This window comes from Falco peregrinus, chromosome 6 (assembly GCF_023634155.1).
Source record: "Falco peregrinus isolate bFalPer1 chromosome 6, bFalPer1.pri, whole genome shotgun sequence".
Lineage (NCBI taxonomy): Eukaryota > Metazoa > Chordata > Aves > Falconiformes > Falconidae > Falco > Falco peregrinus.
In genome coordinates, this window is record NC_073726.1 from 35,394,471 (window position 1) to 35,410,006 (window position 15,536).

The 15,536-nt window shown below is 43.7% G+C and overlaps 1 protein-coding gene across 1 annotated transcript in view; it reads right to left on the reverse strand.

Annotated features, from left to right (window-relative positions):
• Nucleotides 1-15,324, reverse strand: part of TPH2 (tryptophan hydroxylase 2) — a 62,136-nt gene extending 46,812 nt beyond the window's left edge. The window contains exons 1-5 of the mRNA XM_055807162.1: nt 14,821-15,324; nt 10,755-10,907; nt 7,847-8,030; nt 7,638-7,738; nt 4,422-4,489 (exon numbers count right to left, since the gene is read on the reverse strand). Coding sequence (XP_055663137.1) covers nt 4,422-4,489; nt 7,638-7,738; nt 7,847-8,030; nt 10,755-10,907; nt 14,821-14,925 — 611 coding nt within the window. The 5' untranslated portion in view covers nt 14,926-15,324. The remainder of the gene's footprint in view (nt 1-4,421; nt 4,490-7,637; nt 7,739-7,846; nt 8,031-10,754; nt 10,908-14,820) is intronic.
• Between the last annotated feature and the right edge of the window lie 212 nt (nt 15,325-15,536).

Genomic DNA, 15,536 nt, shown 5'->3' on the forward strand with positions numbered 1-15,536 from the left:
GCTCCTTCCAGTTTGCACTGCCTTGTATTTAGCTGTCAGGCATTTCCCATGCCATGGTCAAGGGCCATCATCTCATTTTATAATCTTTATAATATTCAGTGTTCACAATCTATAGTATGTAAGCTGTGCAATCTGCCTTCTCCTCAGGTGTCCTCTTTTCCTGCACTGTAAAGAAGTACAGATTGGCAAAGGGATTCACAGGATCCTCCTCCACACCACCAGTCCCTAGCTCCCACTCCCCTGCCACAAGGCTGGCAACACAGGTGCTCCCAGCCCAGTGCTGCAGCTTCCCCAGTATCGCAGACAGCAGCTGAATGGGCACAGTGGGCATGGGGAATCCCACTGCAGCAGAACTGCAGTGCTGGGCTCTTGCTGGGGGTTGGCTCGCCACCTTGGTTGTTGCTCAGTTCATAATCCTGTCTCCATCATACAAGGCAACAAGGAATGAGCCCTCTTGTCACATGCGATTGCTGCTGTGCAATCCCTACATGCACAAGAGAGGATCATCAGCACCACGTTCATTGTGGTTGTCCCCTCATCTTTATTGAAAACGTAACACTTAATTCCCTTGCCTTTCACTATATCAATGGATTTTGATCCATGGCAGTTATCTGCCAGTCAAAGGCTACTTTGTATGAGGTACTCATACTTGCTGAGGACTCACTGAACATCCAATACATCCGCCAGTTCCCCTTCAGCCACTCTTTTGTAGACATGACAAGAATTGCAACACGTGTAGTGAAGCATTTCTCGTCAAGAGAAGCTGCGCTGGCTCTGTGCCCATTCTGTGGTGGAAGTCAGTCCTTCAGGTCCAGTATCTGTCTTCGCCTTTACACTTTATCAGCCTTAAAGTGCCCGCCAGCTCATGGAAAGCATAACACAGCTATTCTGAATTGTACCGTACATGACAGATACAAGCAGGTTGCTACTCCATCCTCCTGGAGCTGCCAGAATATTGTGCAGTAGCCTCATCCCTTTTCCTTAGACCTGACCTCTACTATGGATGCTGCCCGTACGGGTCAGCACTGGACCAGCAAAGAGGAAAAAAATGTGTGCACCGGTGGAAAAATTCAGGTTTCTATTTAGCCTGTCACTAGAGAGGTATAAACACAATCAACGATCTGAAGCTTGGCTGCTGCTCACTAAAAGGTTTATAACTTAGTTATTGTTTCAATTAATTCATTAGTACTGAAGTAAGGTTCACTGAACATTAATTCCTTAGTAGGATTTATGCCTACGAGAGCTGATCATGATAGTGCTTTCTTTATCAAGAACATCAAGGCAACCAGACTTGAGGGAGGACTTATGTCTTTCCCAGCTCTGCAAATCTCATTTTTCTCACCCTCTTGTTTCAACAACCAAGACCCGCCTTGCGCTCAAACATTACAATAAATCACAGAAATGGCCAGCCTGCATAGCCAGCTTTCTTGTGGCTGAGTAAGATAACTCTACAAGCTAACCTATCCTGAATTTTTATTTCACCTTATTAAAACAGGGTCTTTCCATTTTGCTATGGTCATGAGCTATCAACTCATATTATGAATTCCCTCTTAAATATTGTATTTTTCCTCCAGATTTAATTTTCTCAACACTTTTTCAATACCTTATCAGTCTCAAAGGACTAATTAGAAAGATTAACACATTTTCACTATCTTTTGGATAGAAGCTAAGTGAAGGAGGGAAGAATATTTTTTTTTTGGTCCATTTATTTCATAAAGCTGATCTTCACTGCTGTGCTCTATTAACACGTCTTTCCCTTTAACACCCAGCACCAGCAAGTATCTGCTCCTTCAAGTTAATTCTTAGTGGTTTTCTTTCTCTCCACTACAGAGGCCTCTTTATGTTCAAGCAAAGCAGAGCATCTATCGCTATAGAACAGCAGCAATTCATAAAGGAAATACTGATCTGGGATTTTCAACTCAACATTTTTTTTACAGAGCCAATTCCTTGCAGCCAGTTCTTTGCAGCCAAATCTCTTCGTTACTTTTTTTAAGGAAATAAGTGTGTTGGTTGGGTTTTTTTCTTACACTGGAAAATGAAAAGTAGAAATTTTCATCATTACCATCAAGCCTCAGTAAATTATTAGGAAGGTCACTTACCTGGAAAACACTGAGAGGTTCAAGACAATGCTCTCAATTTATCCCTGAGGGAAGCAGTCCTTACAACAGAGCTGTTCTTTTTGTATAAATAAGTAAATAGTCATTAGACCACAGAAGAGAATGTAATGACACTGCAATGTAGTGTCGAGACATCTATATTAATTCTGAGTTCCCCAGCATGTGTAACAGAAATGGCTTAGCTGTAGCAGCACAGAGTCCCCCCTGAGCTGATCTGCCCTTCCTCAGCATGGCTTAGGCTGAGTTCAGGATGCTGAGGGTAGATGTCTCCCTGGGCTGTCTACAGGCACACCTGGAGACAGACCGACTATACGGCCCAGTAGATATGGCACATCCCTGGGGTTAAGATCACCACTGCAGGAGACCTGAGGAGTACGAACAAGACTGCTACATCTTAGGTAACTGTCCTAAAAACTGACCTCCCAGTCATTTTGTGGTCCCTGGCTGAAAACATTCAAAGCATCTTTTTTTCCCTCTTCCCATGATAATAGGAAGAGTTTGAAATACTTTTCAGGCTTGAAAAGATCAGGATGAAGGTGCACTTCTGAGCAGTTTCGCTGAAGCACAAGACCTGGCCCCCAGATAACCTCTGGCTTGGGTAGTTTGATTTTTGTAATGTGCCTGCAGAAATGGTTAAAGAACCTTCAATATCTCAAGAAGGAAAACATTTTTCCTTTCCTTTATCTGTTTTTCTGGGAATATGCAGGATTATGTGATTTTTGTGAAAAGACATTTGTCACTGGTTTCAGAGCAAAAAAAACCCTTTTTAGCAAAAGGCCAACCATTGCTTAGTGCACTTAGGCAGCTGAGAGGGAGAAGGGAGCTGTTTCCAGCCGCTTAGCAGCTGTGAAATACATGGCACTGCTGCTACCACCATAGGTAAATGGAGAACTATCCAACTTACTGAAAGAGTTCTACGAGCACACAGTCTGCCCTCATCCACAGGTACCTGCTTGACATTTCACACTGCAATAAATGCTAGGCAAGAAGCACTAACTCTACCACAAGCATTAGACTGAAAAAAAAAAGATAATAAATCAATCAGCTGTAAACAAACAAACAAAAAAAACCTGTCTCGATTTACATTTGAAAGCTGGCTAAGCTTAGGACTTACCTGGTCAGCCCAACAAGCTTCTCTACCAGCTAGCACCCTGCCCCCAGCAGGCAGCAGCTCGGTGTGTTGGGTGAATGTCACATACAGCCAGCTAAACAAATGCCACTGTGGGCAGTAGAATGAGGAACCAACACCAGGACTTACATATTTATTAGATTGGTAATAGCTTAACGACAGGAATGGGACAAAAGTAAAGGAGAAATATATTCAGGGTTATATGGTCACAAAGCAGAGTTAATCCTCCCATCCCCCCAGCCTTCTGCAGCCCATATATTAGCCTTATATTAAGAATAGAAGACCAGAACTGAAAAGCCTTCAAAAATCCATTTTTTAATTGCTTCCTTACAGGACATGCCTCCTACGAAGGGAGAAAAAATTGTTGTGTTTTATATTCTTTAAACAATGGAGGTAGAAATCTCAAAGGAGAAAAATGATAAAGAAGTGTGGTAAAATGGAAAAGACCGGGAAATTAGTATGTCCTTTCCCTTCAGAATGAGGGCTTAGGCCTGTTGCAAATAAAACATGGAGTATGATAAGAATTAGTTGAATGCTTCTGTGACAAGAAAATTGGAACACAGCAGGTGTTTGTAGGTAGCACAGAAAGTTTCCTAACTCTCAGGGATGGTAGAAAATTGAAAATACTGACTTGACATGGAACAAAAAAAATCAAAATGAGAAAACCCATGCAGTACATTTGTCCACAGGCACCAGCTCCACTAACTAGAGAGAAATCCACTGACTGAATTCTGAGAAATTTAGAGCTGTGTTGGCAAAATTGTTAAATGGCATTTTGCAGCATCCAGTATAGTAAGCACATGAAAAGAAAACAATAATTTATTTTTTTAGTGAGCTCGTCCAACTAAATAGGGATGCTAGGTATGTGCAATTCAGCAGTGCATCCGTTGGTCATTAAGACATGCAAGCATTTGTAAAAGAGATTCTTAAGTTTACGTAGCTACGAATAAAATGCTGAAAAGACGGTGCTTACCTTTCAAGTGCTTTACCCACCTGTATCTGTACCGAAAATGTAACGGGATTTCAAGCATCAGGTTTGTCATTTATAGCCTACACTAAACTAGTCAAAATTTAAAGGATGACTTTGTCTACTGTTAAACTTCAACCTACAGAATTAAGTAGAGCATGAATTCTAACTAGTCAGCAGCACAGGAAAGAATTATGCCAGTACTCACTATTTATAGCTCATGGCAACATCCACAAAGTACTTTCTTCTCTGTCGATAGACATTGTCTTTAAATCCCTTAAGCAAGGAAAAGGAGAGTAATTTACAATAAGAACAGAAAATTAGCTGTAAGAATGATAAAATAAATCATTAAAGTGTTTATTTAGTACCTAATCATATTGTATTTTGATTAACACTACCTACTGGAATGCAAGAGAAGATAAGGATTTCTTCACTTTTCCCCCCCACCAAAGTCCCACAGGAGTTTTTACATGACAGTTTTGTGCATGGGTACAGTCATTCATCCAAGGCGTTGAAAAAGGGAAACCTTTTGCTTGTCATTTCATCTCACTGAGGTTCTCCTTAATCTGAATGGCAATCTATACGCAGGCACAAAGCAGAGTAATTTACCTATCCTTAATACATTTTTGTTCACTAGAAGAATCAAGCTCCTGGAGTTCATACACAATTCATTTTGAAGATGCTACCTTCAGCAGCTGCCACCTTAACCAATACATCAGGGACTGAACTGTCAGCCTCCAGCCACAAATACGCATATTGCTCCAATCTGAGTTATAGAGGCAGGGCTCTGCTCTATGGGGTACCGTAGGCTCATGCCTTTTCCACGTTAGGCACAAAAGAGCTGCATAACACACACCAGCCAGTTACAGCCCTTTGAGCTACTCAAAACTAAACCAAGATCTCTTCTACACCTATAAAACATGTAGACACATCAGGTTTTGGACTACAAAAAGAGCTATCCATTTACAAGGCAGAACTGCCAACCTCTTGAAGATGAAAAAGGTTAAACAGTTATCTAAGTTCCTCAGTTAGCAGCCCAGGAAGTACATTTAATTTTCCCCTAGTCAGGGCTGAAATGTAAACCACTCTTTTTCCTTACTGCTCACATACACAGTTGCAAATCACTGAGGGGAATGAAAAGATAATGTCATTTGATTTGAAATATTTGTATGAGCTTCCAGAAAACTCAGAAGGCATTTTACTGCCCCATAACCAAAGCTGCGCTGCTGAGCAGGGTAAGGGAGGATGCCAGAGGACTGCAGAAAACTTTCAAGCCTCCGCTCCTACACAGAAAAGCTTTTTGTCTGGCAAAAAGTTGCAGTAATCTGGGGGAGTCTCCCTGTCTGCTCAATACCTTTTGACATAAGCATTGAGTTACTCAGCTGCAGACCATTCAAGGGCTGAAAGTGACAGAGGACAGCACAGGGGATTTAAAAGCCTGTCACGTGTAGTGAAACTGAGACTGAAAGCATTAGCCAATATGGAGTGGGTTAGGGCTATGCTGCTGAAGTGGTGCTATGCTGGTTCTGTAATACGGTAATTCTCTTTGGTCCTCTGGCACCTACACACCACTGCTAAGGAACAGGGCAGGCACCAGAAGTGGCCTTTGAAAGGCCAGTCACAGATTTTGCAGTTTTTTCCCCACAATTCTAATACCTAGTATGCTGCATAGGCTAACAAATGGTGTGTAAATTACGTTTATAAGAGTTCCCCCAAGTGTAAAATATATATTCATATAATGCAAATGTCTTTTTTCATTGTCTGTAAAACCGAGGGCAGATTTTCAGCAGAGCACTCAAGTATTTAATGAAGGCAGCAGCTCAGAACATGAAACAGTATCAAATGGCCCGTCACAGTCATCAACTCAGGCTAGAATGAGCTGCCACTACAGCCTCGTTTGAACCAAATTACTGCTAATGGGTGAAGGTAATCAACAGACTTTTCCATTCTGAGAAAATGTGAGGTAAATCCTAGTGTGTCATCAAGAAGTACATGGCAGAAACCAGGATCCAGGAAGGTGCTCCCCAACTGTGGGCCCACAGCGTGGGAAGGGCTCACACATGGTAGAGATGGCTGGGAACCGAGTGAGCTGATGAAGAGTACTGCAGCTGATACGTGGGCAGGTGACACGAGAGACAAGGCAGTGGGGCTGCTAGGGACGTTGTGGTGATGTCCGTTTGCTTGTGTGCACAGGCGTGATGGTCTGTGCCCGAGCTCCCCCACAGCACGGCCGCTGCAGGCACAGTGGAGCACAGGACGGAAGGCAGCAGTCCGAGTGCCATTTCTGCGCTGCCGTAGAGCCCCAAACCCAGAGTCACCAGGAGTACCTGCCTCTCCTCAGCCAAAACAGTCACCGGGGAGGAGTCCACACAGGCACTGTAGTATCATGGTACACAGATGCATCACTAGAAAGTCCCCTACACCGAACTGATCTTCCTGCAGTCACGAACTCTACAGGGCTGTTTTTCACCATCTTGGACAATACCGACAAAAATGTGTGTGACAAAAAACCAGAAACGATTGCCTCCAGCTAGAGTTTAATCTCATGCTATTACAAGACAATCTTATGGTCAGATATCTTAGTTCATTACCTATTTCCTTTCAGCTGGAAGTTTCCTACAATACCGCTTTAATCCAGCCTATTTTAAGAATGGACACAACTAGCTACCACAAGTATCTATCAAGTGGTCCAAAGGCAGAAACCTGGATTTATAACAAGCAAAAATATTGTAACACAAATGCTTGCAATCATCTGGCATCTAAAGACTCAGAGGTTAAGCATTTGTGGGCATCAGCCAAAAGAAATGAAACAGTAACAAATAACAAAAAAGGCAATTCCTGCCTTTTGCCTTGAGCATTTGGCACTACTGCAGATACAGCTTGTGTGAGACACTGGCTTGTCTCCTGTCACCAAAGTCAGGAAACAATGTGAGATACCTTCCCATCTGCTGCATTCATGCAGAAACAGGAACACGTTGCTCTGTTTTATTTTGTAATTACCTCCTCAGCACCCAATGAAGTCTTCCTTCATGATTCTTTCTTCTCTGACACCTAGGTTACTCTCAGTTCTTACCTAAGAGCTACTTGTGGCAGAACCAACAGTCACATTGATCTAAACTGTTTAAGTTTTGAAACCTTTCTATTAACTAGATAATTTAAAAAATAAACAAATGAAAGCAGTACAAAAGGGGACAAAGCTGTTAAACAGTGAATAAGTTTTCTGGAGGACCTCCTTTTTGGGTATCCTACTACAGAAAAGGAAAATTAATTCACTGAAATTACTGAAGAGAACTAAATCCTCACCTTCTGAAAAGCATACACTCAAAAAGGTACTCAGAATCTGCAGTCAACAGGCTTTTTATTTGATTGGCAAATAACCCAAACAAATTATCTACTCTAAAAGACAATTTCATGTCACACTTACAGGGTGATCTGCGTCCAGCTCAGATCCATACATCAAAACTCTCTGTGAGCATTTGTCTAATTCGGATATCTTCCTGGGGAACCAAGGGACACAGTCAAGATCTGTAGAAGACAGAATGTGAGCTGAATGTACCGGAGTGTAAGACTATGGAGATACCTGTGCAAAACATTTGTCAGTATCTAAACCAAGTGATACAAAAGCAGCCTTGCCTTCTTCATCGGTCCAGATGTTTTCTGGTGGATTGAGAGACACGATATTAGTTTGAAACTTGAGCAACTGGATTAGTTCATTAAATTCTTTCTTACTGCAGTCACAGTCCACAAAAATTTCCACCTCCGAGTTCCTTCTCTTTGATTTTCGTGATTCAATATGAACCATACTCACATGCTTTTCCTGTGGAAAGATGAAATAACGGATGAAATACAGACATACCAGCTAGAAGGGCAATAGTGATGGCATATTCATCAGTGAAGTTTTTCCCAGTTATTAAAAGGTGTTTTCATTGAAAGTACTCACTTTGTATTTACACAATTAGTTAGTGATGCTTAATAAACACTGACAACAGAAACATCTGTATACTGAAAGTAAAACTGTTATATTTAATGAAGAAAGTCAACTAATGATTTAATTTTATCTACCAAGACAACTTCTCACACAGTATAACATAATTTTCAAAAAGAAAAAAAAATCTAATGCAATTTTATATTTACCTTTGCTATAAATACTAAATTCTAATGCAATTTAATTAGGCAATATGCATAATAATAACATTAATTTAACTAGATTTGAGTGTGCTTCTTTAAACTGATGCTATTAAGCATGTAATACTTCAGTACCTCTTATGAACACGTGAGGAAGATAATGTTTTAGTGAGGATAACTGTGTATCAATCCTCATCCATCTTTGTTGCAGTAATTACCATTAATCAAAAGTGTTAATAGTTAAAAACCGTAATAAAATTAAAACTTAATTCAATTTATTCTCTATTACAATGTTCCCATAAAAATTAAACGACGATGCAACAAACATGGGTGTGTACGTACTTCTAGCATGAAAACTTTCCTGTGGGGTCTCTCTCACACCACAACTACTGGTCTGCCAAGGGTGTCATACAACGACAGATAACCGTAATGTGTTACGGCTGACCTGATCTAGTGTTGCGAGAGCCTTGCTTCAAAACAGGAGGTAGGACTAAGTGACTGTTCTCAACTAATACTTCTACTGACTCCAATTTTTCTTTTTTTTGCTAGACAGAAACTATCTGTTACTTTTCACAACTATTCTTTCACTTACTCAGTGAAGCCAATAAAACATTTTTTTTACTTCCGTGGCATATGAAGGCACAGACCCCAAGTGAGATCCTTTATTGTATACATAAGCGCTGGTTACATACAATTGCTAATCCGCCCAGGTTCTGCCATGGAATATGCCTACATGCAGCAAAGCACCTTTGCAGCTAGTTCACACTGCGCTGAGCTGTTTACTCCCTCCATGCTCATCTGAGGAGGTCTCCCCCCATACTTAAGCTGTGGGAGGCTTTGGACAGCCCCTCATTGCAGACAGGTGTGCACAGAATTGATCTGCAGGTGAGCTCAGAGAGCCAGATTTAGTGTTAGTTGTTTCCTCACTACATTTTAAGGCATAATCACTCTGCAGCCTGGCACCCGGACAATGAACAAAGCCTTTTCTCAGAAAGGGCCCTTACAGACTTCCAAACGGGGACAGCTCCATGCCTGTACTTCCACTTCTCTGCTGTATTTTACATAAATGTCCATTTCAGATTAAAGTCCCCTCTGGTACAGCCAACCAGCAGTCTCTGCTTCTACACCTCTGGATATATGTAGGTAACTATTTCACTGGCATATTCCATAAGGTGTATATATATATATATATATATATATATATATATATATATACAGCGTATCTCCTTAGCTAGCCCACTTAAGTAACAAATTCACTCTGACCTCCCCTAGGTCGAGTAGAGAACAAAACCCTGCACTCCCCCTCACAGTACTCAAATTGTTAAGTGACTATGTGAGTGGGGATGGTATCTCTGCAACATCTTCCAGCCATGTTTTAAGAGACCACAGTGAGTTATATACCCGCTCCCAAGAAGGGGAAGTTGATGTGTAAATCCAAGATTTCAGATACAAACCCATTCAAGCATTTAAGCCAGAGTTGCAGTTAGACACTTTAACCCTTGGAGAGAAGCTGGATTGAAAACACGACTCCTTCTGCAACTCCTATTAGCTCACTTAGGCTTCCCCACTTTCTGTGAAACACCCGCTTCCTGGCAGCCTCCCTCCCCTGGGTCCAACTTACCTCTTTTCCTTGGCTGGGGAATCTAAGTATCTACATCAGCCTTGGGAATCTGTTCCCAGAGCCAGCTCCCATGAGGTAGGATTGGTATTGCCCAGTGCTCCCACACTTACCCCTCTGATGGTTTGGCCTTCGAGGCAGGCTACAAGCCACCTCCAAATTTTCTCTTCACTGCACAGACTGAACAACTTAAGACTCCTATAGTACCACTTTGCTTTAACTATCCTCAGGCATGCCTCCAAGCTCTCTTCAATTTCTTAATAAGGCAAGGAGACTATGTGCAGTACCAGCGGTCTGACCGAAAACCACCAATTGCATGGGGATCTATACAGGAACCTCACAATTTATGTTCTGGTTAAGACACAAAAAGCCCTGACCCCTCAAGCACTTAAAGGTGCATCTAACCTCATGACCAAACATTGTCCGGCAGCAATGCTGCCACCGTCACCTGATTGTATGTAATTTAGATTCTGAATTGCTCTCTGAAAGCACCTCCTTTCATTGTGGCCTGCACAGACAACTTCAAATGTTATTTACAGTGTTGAGAATCACACATGAGAAATCTAAAGCAAATGGTGCGAACATCAGCATTACTGTTAAATCTTATTCCAGAAAACCCTTCACAAGCCCAAAATGCTTTGTTGAATGGTCCATAAAATTTTGTTACTTTTATTCAATTCTGCAGAGTGTAACTGCACTCTATTCCTCCTGCCATGGTCCATTAGAGTTATACCAACAAATAACCTGACCTCGGTAGCCTTCCTCAGTCCAGTCAGCATAATGATTTGTAAGCTTTACCTGGAAGAGTCGGAGAGCTTTCACCAATCCACCAACTTCATTCTTCAAGGAAAACACCACAGCTGTCTTTCCACCTTCAGAAACAGATTCACCTTTCCCACCTCCCTTATTCCCTTTCTTTTCTTCATTTTTCCCAGAACTCGATCTGTTTAGCTGCAAATGGAAAAAGAACAGCATAATCTCAGATGCAAACAGGCATTTCCCAATACAAATCCTTTATGCAAAGATAAATTTTTGTTAGAAAATAGCAGAATGGAATTCATCCAGATGTAATTTAAAAGGTAATGCATTTACTCGAAACCAGAATCACAGGTCAAAGGCAGCAGTTGGAGATGATTGTGTAAGAGGCCAGTCCATAAAAAAAAAGCTTAAGGAAAAGCATATGAATGTTTGCAATACAAATATGATGACAATGTTATCATTAGTAATAAATACCAAGCAAATGGAGACATTCTAAATTACTGCAAAGCCTGCAGTGATGCTATTCTATCATGTACCAGTCAATTTATGGTGACTTACAGTGCCCTGTATATTTTTGTATTAACCACTAAGTTTAAAACATAAATTTTATGTTCCCTGTTGTAATACAATTAGTGTTGTCATGTAATGTCATTTTTCCTGAGAAAACAAAACCCCTATTTGTTGGAAGAAGGGTTTGCCGGAGTCAAGAAGACGCTCAATATGAGTTATGCATCTTGCTCCACTTTATTAGTTTCTAACACTACTTATATAGAACCGATACACATGCATATTCGTAAAGCAGAAACATAATTGGTTAGTAGTCTCTAAACGCGCGCGGTTCTCACACCCCTAATTATCATGACTAAAGTAAGCGTTCTATCCATGTAGCCAATTGTGTTGCTGTGCTTCAGCCTCGTAGTTTGTTACTCCCTATTTTCCCATACCGGTCCCCATCTTTCTTGGCCCTGCACCTGCTTTCCCAGCAGCTGTAGCTTGTTACAGCCACGGCCTGTTGGCACAACATAATTACTCGGTCTCAGGATTCAAGAACAGCTCAAGGCTACCTTTCTTGTTAACTTCAGCACAGCAACTTCAGTACAATTCTGATTACAGGCCTATTCTAATACCAGGCCTGGATTGTGCAGATCTTCAGAGATTCTAAGGCCATGCTTCTGCAGCCATTCTTCTACACCTGTTGATTATACAAACAGCGACAGAAATGCAAGCATAGACTGCATCACAGAATCACAGAATACCAGGTTGGAAGGTACCTCAAGGATCATCTGGTTCAACCTTTCCTGGCAAAAGCGCAGTGTAGACAAGCTGACCTAACAGCCTGTCCAGCTGAATCTTAGAAGTGTCCAGTATTGGGGAACCCACCACTTCCCCAGAGAGATTATTCCAATATTTGTGAAAAAACGTACCTCTCGTAGAAGATGAGTTGGCTGAGGCACTCAAAAAAATGCAGAAAATTACATCATCCTTGGCCACTCCTATATATTCTTCTCACAATTTTGGGGGGTGTGTGTGTGTCAAAGATTGCTTAAAGCCAAACTTCAGACAGCATTTTCCAAGAAATGTAATTTTATCAGCTCAAATCTCATTGAGATGCCAACAGTACAGCCTTTACAGACAATTTTTATAAGCTCAACCATGATTTTCAAAAAACAGCCTGCGTTTTCTAATACCCAGGTTGTGACGCCTGGAAAAATTAAATTTCCAGTGAGATGCCAACTGCTTTTTTATCATCAGTATTATAGTCACTAAAAAAAAAAAAAATTAAGACAGAAATTAGAAATCATATACAACTAATCCACACTGATTAGACTGTTCTTTAGTAAACTGTAAAGCAGTGCACAGAAAATAACCTGAAAATGTTTTTAAACAGGTCCCACCACACTTGATGAAAGCCAAGTTAAATCTCTGTTCTTTTTTCCTCCTTACAGGTAGGCTATCCCACTTGCATAATATCTGTGGACCCACACCGATGGACTTTTTAGCAAAGGGTCTCCCTGTGCTTCTAGAAGGTTTTACAAGATTTTATCAAGTGCTTCATGACCCAGCAAAACATTAGTAAGCTTCAGCCTGATTCCTTTCCCAACCAGATTATATTTTTTTTTTTAAATGGATATTGCTGACAGTGACAAGGTATTTGCATCACGTCCACCTTAATGCATTCACATGGTTCATATCAAATCGGTGTACTTTTTTACACAATCCCAGTCCACTCTGAAATATCTCCCTCCACTGAATAGAGAGCCCACAGCTCTCAAGGCAGTTCCCATGGGAGCTTCTGATTATTGTTTTTAATGTACAAGAATGCACTGAATTAGAAAGAAGGCTAGTTAAAAGGCATAATCTTACTGAAAGCCACTCTTTTAATAGCACAGGTTAAACCAGCCACACTTAAACTAGTTACTGGACACACTAAAAAGTCTCTGTGGTCTTTCCTCGTTATGTATTAGACTACACAGAAACAATCTGGAAAAGCAATTATGTTTATAGAATGACATGTGAAGGGTTTCAAATGTTTATTTCTTAGCAACTGAGCATATACGATTCTGCTCCATAGGAGGTTTGCTCATGGATTGTTTAGGGAAATGTCACTTTCGGTTTAACTTCAATAATATTTGGGATTTGGTCAAGTCCTTTTCACATACGTCAAGCACACAGTCTCCACATGAAGTGACAAAGGTGCTGTTTTTATAGCATCTGTGATTTTTCACCGTGCTTTCTGGAAGCTATGTACCAAGGAGCACGTAGTCAACTGAGCATCTGAGAATCTCAGTACCATCAGTTCCTCTGGGAAACAAGAGCACTTGGCACCTTCCAAGACTATCAGAGGTTCCACAATACTCTTAAGTGAGCATGACCCAAAGTGATGACTGAAAGACTCTCTCAAGCATGTGAATACTAGAACATCTATTTGTTATGAGCCTAGAAGAAGCTGTGATGTTGCAATAACTCAAATCTTTATCAGCCATGCTCATTAGTACACTTCATAATTAAATAATCAACTTCCCTAAGGTTTTCCTAAGAATTACCTGGAGCAAGTGCAAGTACTTGGGAAAAAAAGTCATCTAAGGCAGAACTCAGTGAAGAAAGCAACTCAAATACAAAGGCAGTAAAACAAATTTATCCCATTTTATTCAGTATTTCCAACAGAAGCAAAGCAGGTACAAATAGCGATATTTTGCATTTTACTATAAAGACAACGGGCCAGTTCACAACTGGTACAAACAGGTGCATCCTTTTGGCTCTGCTCAAGTGACATGAATCTTCACGTGTTGCAAAGATTTTATAGGAGGTAAGTCTTCACAATCCTAAATATTTCCCCTATTCGGAGCCGATCACATCATTAGCACCTACTAACACTCTTTCCTCCTCCTGCAGCGCACCTATTCAAACACCTGTAAGCATACATAAGTTCGTCCCTTGCTTGGTGCCACCCAAGCACCTGATGCACCCGTGCCACCGCGCAGAGCAGGCTCCCACCTCCGGGGTTTTCAGCAGGGAACTTGCACACCCCCTGCACGTCGCTCCCGCACCCTGCCAGGCACCGCAAGCCCCGCGCCAGGCGCCCGGCCATGGGGTACCACAGGCGCCAGCGCAGCCCCGCTGCCGGCGATGGGCACGTTCCCAAGGATGCCTTTCACGTACCGTGCCCCCGGGCTTACGGGCGCCCCGAAAAGGCAGATTCTGCGGGGGCAGAAGGGCCGCAGGACTAATCAAAGCCTTTCAAAATTCAAGCACTTAAAATCACCTGAACTGGACCCCGATGCTTTTATATCCCTCCAGCAGCAGTTCATTCATTTCCGTGGCACGGCTTCTATTACCAAAGGAACTTCTACTACTATTTAAAGACACTTTCAAGGCGGCGTTTTGAACAGGCGCCGACCAGACCGCAAAGTTAGTTTCATCGGCCCCTGCAGCTGCAGAAAAACCGGTCACTTGCCCTAGTCGAGAGGAGGGCGCTCGGCCCCCGGCACCGGCCCGCCCCGCAGCTCCCCGGCCCAGCGGCTGCCCCGCCTGCCCCGCCGGGGGTCCCCGCCGCCGCCGGGGGTGCTCCCGCCGGAGAAGCCCCGCTCCCAGCCCCGCCACTTACGGTGAGGCTGCCGACGGCGGGGCGCTCCTCCGGCAGGGCTGAGTCCAGCGAGAAGCCCCTCCGCGCCCAGTACTTACTGGAGAACATCATCATGGCGGGCTGCATGGGGCCGGCCGGGCGGGGGGCAGCGCCGCGCTCTGCCCGCCTCGCCCCGCCGCGGCTCCTTTTATACGCCCCCGCGGAGGCTGATGGAAGCCCGATTAGGGGCGACCCGTCTCCGGGTGACGAAGGCCGCCGGCAGGCAGACGCCCACGGTCCCCGCTTACCTCAAGCCACCGCCGCGCACCGCCGGGGCGGGACGGGAGGGGACGGCCAGCTGCGTCGCCCCCAGGCGCTGCCCAGCCCCGCCGCGCCCCCCAGGAGCCCCCAGGCCCAGGAGGGCGGCGCTGCCGACCGCCACGCCGGGGGCCCCCGCTGCCAGGCGGCTCCCCCCGCCCGCCTGGGGCTGCCTTCGGGCGGCGCCTCCGCCTTCCCCTCGCACGGCTGCGGGGCACGGCGCGGCACGGCCGCACCGCTTCGCACCCGAGCCCGGCAGCCAAGCCGGCCTGCCCTCTGCCTCCGCCGCGGGCACGGGCTTGTAGCCCGGGGGGGTAAAACGCTTACAGCCCGGGGAGGTAAAACGCTTACAGCCCGGGGAGGGGGGGGCACGCTGCCCGCGGCGGCGGGTAGCCCTGAGCAGCACCGGGCTCAGCGGTGCAGGGACAGAGCGGAGAGAA